This window comes from Lygodium microphyllum, chromosome 19 (genome assembly GCF_053477565.2).
Source record: "Lygodium microphyllum isolate KBCC chromosome 19, Lygodium_microphyllum_v1.1.10, whole genome shotgun sequence".
Classification (NCBI taxonomy): domain Eukaryota; kingdom Viridiplantae; phylum Streptophyta; class Polypodiopsida; order Schizaeales; family Lygodiaceae; genus Lygodium; species Lygodium microphyllum.
Genome location: NC_141153.1, coordinates 57301709 through 57310283, shown reverse-complemented (window position 1 = coordinate 57310283; position 8575 = coordinate 57301709). Strand labels below are relative to the sequence as shown.

General features: G+C 39.4%; 1 protein-coding gene across 1 annotated transcript; it reads right to left on the bottom strand.

The window, feature by feature from the left end:
• Positions 1-2070: 2070 nt before the first annotated feature.
• On the bottom strand, positions 2071-8337 carry LOC148019910 (putative peroxisomal acyl-coenzyme A oxidase 1.2). The gene is made up of 14 exons (XM_087700849.1): positions 8182-8337; positions 7291-7399; positions 6764-6825; positions 6342-6551; positions 6139-6226; positions 5878-6040; positions 5424-5622; positions 5105-5302; positions 4394-4525; positions 3612-3732; positions 3334-3444; positions 3178-3247; positions 2826-3009; positions 2071-2514 (listed from the first exon to the last, which is right to left on the bottom strand). The coding sequence occupies exons 1-14, from the start codon at positions 8329-8331 to the stop codon at positions 2299-2301; spliced, it is 2013 nt and encodes a 670-aa protein (XP_087556975.1). The 5' UTR covers positions 8332-8337; the 3' UTR covers positions 2071-2298.
• Between the last annotated feature and the right edge of the window lie 238 nt (positions 8338-8575).

Below are 8575 nucleotides of genomic sequence, written 5' to 3'. Positions count from 1 at the left end.
TTTTTTACAACAATATTCTAGTAGAACATGATCAAATTTAATCAGATGTCCTTCCTAATTCCTGCTACCTAAGTTAAGCTCTATAAATTCCAAAACATTATGGTAGTGTTTTTCAACATCTTAGTCAACTTCTAACATTTTTTATTTAGCTTCAAGTAAGCTTGCTTTGATTGGCTTACCTCATTGACCCCTTTGACTTTGTTCTCCACTATCTTTTTTGACTACTTTGATATTGATTTCGAAGCCTTTAGCACTCAAGTTTAATAATTGAAATACGTGCATGAATACAATGAGGGCTTTGTGTAAGTATACACTAGTTTTGCACTTTTGAAGCTTGTGTGTATTTGTATGCATGCTTTCTCTAAACATGATTACTATGGTCAACATATAATGCAAAATTACAATCATAACCATCATGTAATGCAAAATTGCTATAGTCATCATAATTTTTCTAAATAGAATTACTATGGTCAGCATAGTTTTTCTAAACACAATTACAATGGCCATCATGTAGTCCAAATTTGCAATGATAGAGTCTTAACATGCATACCAAATCACTTCACATAAACTAAGAGAAGATAATATTGTTTTGTAATGAAGCTATTAGGGCCACTCCCACCATATGGCAATGTGGTGTATACATTCAAGAGTTTAGTAGATACAAAGATTCACCAAAAATTTTGGAAGGATCTATATCATCTTGAGAAGGATTGCCAACACACTAAAACATGTTGTACATCAAGAGAGCTCTGCTAGTAACTCAGTGGGAGCTAAGTATACCATCTAAATCTATATGTACCTCCAAAAGTACCTATAGAAACATATAAGCTATAAAACCCTCAGCTAGATGGGCACCTCCTATGGCGATTGAGAATGAGATATCTTCTTAGAATAATCTAAATGGCCTTCATGCTAAAATCACAACCAAATATAAAGCACTCATGGAGGGCATGCCCCAACTGTAGCATAATAGAGCAAGGAGGAAGAGAAGGACGAAAAAGGTTTTCATATTAGGGTGCAAGAAAGATTATTTACAAGATTTAAAATGATCAAATTGGTTTCACATGTAATGTGAGCTTGTGGTGGATAGAAAACTCAAATCTTCAAATCTATCAACTTATTGAACGAGTCACTTAAGGCTCTTCAAATCTATGTGGAAATTTTAGTGCATTGTTTGGGAAGATGTATAGGTATGCTGATATTTTAATATTAATCACCACATTTTCATCTTTAGAAAAAAAATCCATCTCTCCCAATCCCTAATAAACTTATTCATCCAATTATTTATGGCCATAACTTGCATATTTCCATTCTCAATAAGATCTAATGATGATAAAGGAATGCCATCAAATACATTCATCACGAAACTAATGGCATGCTACACACATCAGAGCTAGCACTTGTTATTACTTAATATCGTAAAACCCAATATGATACACACAAATTCACATGGGTAAGTATGTATCAAGAAGTACCGTACATTGTATTGATGATTTAAAATGTAATTTGTAAGGAAATTTATAAGTCTTAGATATACGCACATTCAAGTGGGTAAGTATGCATCAAGGAGTATTGTGTGTTGTATTAGAGGCTCAAAATGTAAATCCATTGTAGTAGGGACTATAAGTACATTTGTGCACAGTGCTAACATGTGTAGCAACATTCATTGCGGTATTACTCGATTTGTAATGCTATCAACTTGTGCCAAAATAACTGAGCATGCTGTTTTTTTGCACAATTCTTGCTTGTGTGACAACTTTATGATGTGATGTTAACCACCTTGCTTCAAAATGAAGGGACATTATCAAAAACACCTGTTCAGTAGAGAGCATAATGTTATTGGCACTCCCCCCCCCCCCCCCCCCCAATACAATCGAGAAAATATCTTGATTTTAATTACGACGAAGGTTGAAAAAACAGATAAATAATGAATAGCTAAAATATTGTGTGACTAGACAAAGCACTTGGCTCAAAGATTCCACAACTAGTGATTAGAAAATGACTTTGATTTTCTATAAAATTAAAAAACAAACTAAGAGTAATGATCCATGGTCCCCCGAGACTATTATGTGATGGTGTCTCAAAAAAACCAAAAAAAAAAACAAAAGCGTAGGTAACATCTTTCTGCCCCTCCATGAGATGTAGCCGATATTACATTGGGATTGAAGTTAATTGCTCGAAGGTCCTTTCTGTTGAAGAAATTTGCTGCGAAGTAGAGACCGCATTACCTGGGTTTCTGCTCTATTTGGTCCATGTCTGACAGAAAACCAAGAAGAACACATGGTGGCGCCTCGCAGGTCACAATCTGGGTCGAGGCAGGGCGCCAGACTGTTTTAGAATGGGGCGTATAAACTCCTCATAGCCCTCAGGTACAGGCGACTCATTGAAAGGATCTTTCAACGCATCATCATACAGCTGGGTGTAGACGTCACCGTCATAGCGCCCCAAGCTCGACCCCAGGAAGTGATCCGTATGATCAAACGCATCCACCAAGGCAACTGCATTGCGCCGCAACTGATGAAAAGCGCATCAGCAAAACGAGTATCAAGAGCGCATCAATCAAGGTGCAGTCAAGGTGTAAACGAGGGAACATCAGCATGCACACAGGAAGCTTGAGACAAATCCCAGTGCCCACCATGTAATTCTTGTGGCAAATCCCACTATATAATTCATGAGATAATAATGTCAATGACTTATCAGGATACATAATCATACTGAAGCACACGATTCATGAGATAATGTCAATGACTTATCAGGATACATAATCATACTGAAGCACACGATTCATGATAGTGTCAAAGCCCACTGCTCAATATGCTGCTTACCTGACAATACAACTCCCGGAGCTGTTCTCTTGCTAGAATCACCTGTTCATTGGTTAGATATCCAGTGGATAGAAATTCTCCAGTGCGCATTACAATCAACGACAAAGCGTAGATATTGCACAAGCTTTGCAGCCGCTTGTTCACATCCCTCCCTGGATAGTCTTTCTTCAAGGCCTCAATAAATCTAATGTAATCAATCACACCGTTCCCAAAAATAAACACAAAAAGAGCACACGTTGTGTTAGAATACCACCATAAACTGCGAATATTATGGAACTCCATGTTGATGACAAACTAGATTTTTCAAGATAGAATTGATAAAACAGAAAGGGAATCCTTTTAAATGGCATACTTTGTGACAACAATAAGCTCACAGTGGGCACGTGCAGCTTCAACCAGCTCTTGAGACATCATGGCAAATCCTGTACATTTTCCATCATAGTTCAGAATCTTCAAAACAGGACTTGAAACTTTGAAGCCTAGAACTACTGTCTTCCGATCTTGCTACCTGTTTCTTGATTGGCTTCTGCTGCAATCTGAGTGGCACAATGGACAAGAAGCCTGGCAGACCTTGCTTCAAAAGCATGCTGCAGGGCTCTACTATCCAACCAATCAGTTCCTGCCACACAAAATAGAAGTCCAAGGCAGCTTTCACAAGTTTGACATGGGGCCATACAAAATATCTCAAAATGAGAATTTGCCTTTCAAGTTTATCTATGCGTGCCACTAGACAACCTTCAAGTGAATCTAATTCAACACTTCAAATTAGAGTCAGAAATACTTTACCCCTTGTAACTTGACAATTCTCTACAATAAGCTCCCTTATGTTTCCCAAATATGCTGCAGTTCCAGATGGATTCCCCCCAGCGCCCAACTGGGAGATACATTTCATCAAAAATCTTGCTACCTTCAAAATGCACAGACTCATTAGGTGTACCACAATATCCATGAACAAATTTCACACAGTGGATGTGCATGGTGAAGGTGATGATGATGATGAATATCGAACCTCTACATGCACATACATGGGGGATAGTGATGGTATCAAGGAAGCGCATACATGGGGCTGATAGTGGTCATATCAAGGAAGCAAGGGGCTAGTATGTCATATGTTGTACTTGATTAACATTTCTGATCAAAGTTTGGTACGCTTTGCCAATAAAGCACATTCAACTTCTCTGACTAAAGAGAACATAGGTGCTGATCCTAACATTTTGATCAGTGACATCTGGCTTGCATTCAACTATTTCAACTGGAATATCTCACGACTAGATATTAGTAATGATATTGTGCTAATTGTTAACCAAAGCACGGTTCACATGCATTGAATGGCATGCCATACAAATTTATTAATCGTTTTAACATCAGCCAAGTTACCAACCATGTTTCTCCAGAGGTGGTAAGTAAAGAAATATGCAAAATGTGACATCAGTTATTTCCATCAGGTCGAAAGCACTTGTTAAGTCAATCATTGCTCATCCATCAAGCAACTACAGCTACCTACCTACATTGGTTGAGAGAAATGGCAAATGAACTGCTGTTGAAATAAAAGACAAATGAGCATGTACTTGTAGCAATAAGATGACATTGTCGCCTTCGTATGTACAAGCAGGTATGTAAGTAGCACACAGCTCAGGAAGTCCACTGGAACATAGGTATCCATGACCTCCACAAAGTTTCCTGCATTCCTCGATCCCATCCTGAATTACCAGATCTTTGAAAATCAATATGGACAAAAGAATAGTTCCTATCTAGCATGAGCATTTACCACTTCCCAGCATAGGCATTTATTTTGGTTTATCCTTCATCCCAATTCATTGTCATCCTAGAGTCAACTTAACCACTAGAAGGTTTTGACATTTCCCGACATGGGAAAAATAACTCTTTTCCCTTCATGTTTGTCCCTATAATAATGTTCAACATCATGAGCCTGTACTTGAGAAGGACCACATACCTAGCTAGGTGCGGTTGGGGGCAGGGGACCTCAGGGCCTGCATCCCCCTGCCCCCAACCGCACATAGCTAGGTATGCAGTCCCTCTCATGTAGAAGTTCATGATGTTGTCATAATTCACAATGTGGGAATTGAAGTGGGAATTTGTCTAAAACTTCTTGTGGGCTTCCACATAATATAAGCATTCACCAATTCCCAACATTGGCATTTTATTTTGGTTTATCCTTCATCCCAATCCATTCCTCCTCAGGTCCTTATTAACCAGGATAATACTGTAGTCTGTCTTTTACTAACAAAACCATTTAATACAAATAGCAGGCAACTTACAGCAGCTGCAGATGTGGTTATTGATTTCAGTCCAGCTGTACAAGCGTGCACTTCAGATAATGTTGAAAAATCATTGCTATCTAGTCGAGCCATTACATCTGAGTAGAGCCATGATATCCAATCCCCCAAAAAGCGGTATGCATAGGCAGTTGCAAGAAGTGGGAATAGCCTGCTCTGCTGTGTCATGTAGTCAATCACCTGTTGAAAGCAACAAAAATCTCTCCCAATTAATTCTGTATGGATCAGGTTTTTCGCATGGACTCAATAACCTGGAGATTAAGAAAGGACACTCAAACCATGAGTCTGCATTTAATATTACCTGTACTTCAGGCTGCCCTTTTTGAGATCCAAATTGCCGTCTCACTGCACTATATCTGACTGCTATAGTGACGGCCCTTGAAAGATAATCCGATGCCTGTAAGACGATGAACTTTCTCACAAATACCATTGCCCCATAACCTAGTTGCCGTGGTACACCAGATGGTACATACTTCCCCTCTTTTGTTACTGTTGCCAACCTGCAAGATATGAGTAAGTCACACATGACACAGCATAGTAATTACCTTACCTACATTGTGTATGCACATGTGAATGTGAAAATTAAGCTGAGAAATGCACATCCATCAACTTAGCCCCTTAATCAGCTCAAATGTTCCACTTACACACAGAGTAGTCTCATATAAAGCATGTTATAATCATAGATTTCAAACTCAAGCATGGCCATGAGTCAACTCAGATGCTGCAAATGGTAACTTCTTATAAAGCAAGAAGACCTCATAAGCATGTTTTCCCGTGGAATCCGACACTGGTCAAATCGCAGCAGGCCATTATCCATTGTGTTGTATGCTCCATTTCCAAACTTCATTCCAATATCAGCAACAATAACCCCACGTAAAGGTTGATGGTCATCGAGGCTACGGATTTGAACAATGAAACCTGTTTTCGGAGAAAAGTTTAGGATATCAGTCCTCAATCTAAAGTTATTGATACACGTTTTGGAAGACAGAGCCAAAATTGAGTTGTCATTTGCTAACCATGGATGCCATAGTCATGGCCATCTGTCAGCAGACGTGCATAGACGATTGCATGTGTTGACACCTTTCCCAAGCCTCCTGGCCACCACTGCCCAAAACAATTAAATAAAGAAGACGATATTCTAAGTTGCATATATAGACGGCCAGTGCCTGCTGATAAAATAAAACAGAAATGCCTGACTCAGTGAAAAACTTGATCTTACTTTGGTAGCTGTTAGAGTAGGACTATGTATGACAAACTCATCCATTGAAGGATCGAATGTTGCTGTAGTTTCCAACCCTTGCACGTTTGATCCATGGCCAAGTTCTGTCTGGGCATAGCATCCTAAGATGGATTGTCGGCATGCAAGTGGTAACCACTTCTTTTGCTGCTCATCAGTTGCCTGACCTTTTAATGCAGGAATAAACATACCCTGCAAAATGAAAGCTACATTTTTTTATTCACATCGTGATGTTGATAGGGCAAAAGAATTACAAACAAAGGCAGTAATTTACCAAAAAGTCTATTTCAAACAATGATTGAGAACGACCGTACAGAACAGAAGGTAGCTTGAAGAAAGCTGGAAGTGTGTCTCTGGGGTGGGTGCAAGTATGCATATGTTTATTCATTGAAATAATCACCTACCCATTGCATTAGCGTATAAGATGGTTCATCAATAAAGTGTCTCAGCTTTGAGGCCTCTTCCTCTGCAAAAGCCAGTGTTGTCCAAAAACTCCCAGGTCAGCATTTTGAAGCATCAAGCACAGCCCTCTCTAACTTGAGTGCTAACAATCTTTATCCGAGTTTATGATAAAGCAAATCTGATCATTCCCTGATCATCTAAAAAGTGTCTAAAAGCAATACAGTCTGCCATTTTAGTTAGCAACAATTAAATCTTTAATTCAAACTTTTTTGCCTACTGAAGAAACAAATGCTTATAGGGACAACGTATGACAGGCCAAAAAGCTAGCATACTTGATGACAAATCAGCATTTGTACAAGTTTCAAACTTTCTGTCAATCACTGTATGAATGTTTGTTCTAGCAAGGGCATGATTATCTTGCATATTACAACCTAGTGTTTTCTTTCCTTCCTCTCTAAATGTTGCTCTGATAACACATGCGATGGACCCTATAGAGAACACTAAAACCGGGTTATGATTAGCTACAGACCTGTTAGACGCATAGTTTGTGTTAGCTTCCAGGCATGGGCTGCTTTCTTTAAGGTATTTTTGAAGAGCTCCGGTCTGCTTTGACTTAACTTGTCATCCTTCCTGAAAACCTATCAGAAACAACAGCCATTAACTGGCCTATGAGTTGATAATCCAGCATACCAAAGATAGCACAGTGATCAATAATGTTTACAGGCAAAAAGCTTGACATGATTATTCAGCTCCAATGGTTATTATTCTTCTGCCTTGCCATTGCAGAGCTTCAATGGTTACTATGATTCTCTGACAAGAAGTTTTAGATAAACTCCGACTATAATTCTCACAATTCGAATTGTGACAGCATCATGAGCTTCTGCAGGAGTTGCCAGTCTGGGGTCGGGGGCCGACAGCCCCCCATCAAAAACTTCTAGTGTCTCTTGACATTCAACTTCAATGATTATTATTATTGCATGAAGGTTACTGGTGGCTGACAGACTGAGGCTTGAGCCACAAATTAGAAGCAATACCAAAAAGATCAGCTAGCTTGTGGATAGATTCATAGTCGGAAACACATCACGGCATATCAGATTGCATTACTGCATTTATGTATTTAATCTCATAACAAGCAATAGAACGCAGAATCGATCACGGCATAATATCGCCTTATACACAGAGATCTTTATATTATAATTATCATTACCACTACAAGAAGATTAAGACAGAAGCATCTAAACATGGAAACAATAAGAAAAATTGTTGGAAAACGCAGCATTGATCACGACATAATGTCGCATTGCAAGATTTTTAATCTCACTATTAGCAGTAAAATTATAGGCAGAAGCTTTGTGAATATGGGAATGATAACAAAAACGCAGGACATAAAAATGCAAGATTAATGAAAGGAGCATTTTACAGGATCGTCAGCGACAAGCTTCGCCATGCGCTGGTTCAGGTGGAGCTGGCGAGGGCCTCCAGCCCACACCACCTTCATGGCCTGCACATCGAACTCCGCTGCGGCGCGCTCACGTGCGAGGAGCTCTTTCTCATGAGAGGGGGTGGCCATGGGGGACGAGCTGATGAACGAATGAGAGAGAGAGAGAGAGAGAGAGAGAGAGAGAGAGAGAGAGAGAGAGAGAGAGAGAGAGAAGCGCCACCTGAACTGACAACGATCGCAAATGGAGTAGTAATCTCGATCACATTTATATATAAATCGACGGTTTATTTAGCCTGAAGGCCTAACCTCAATGTGGATTTGAACAAAGGTTGCACTCAAAATTGTAAGAAGTTGAAAATGGAAAGGTGCAATG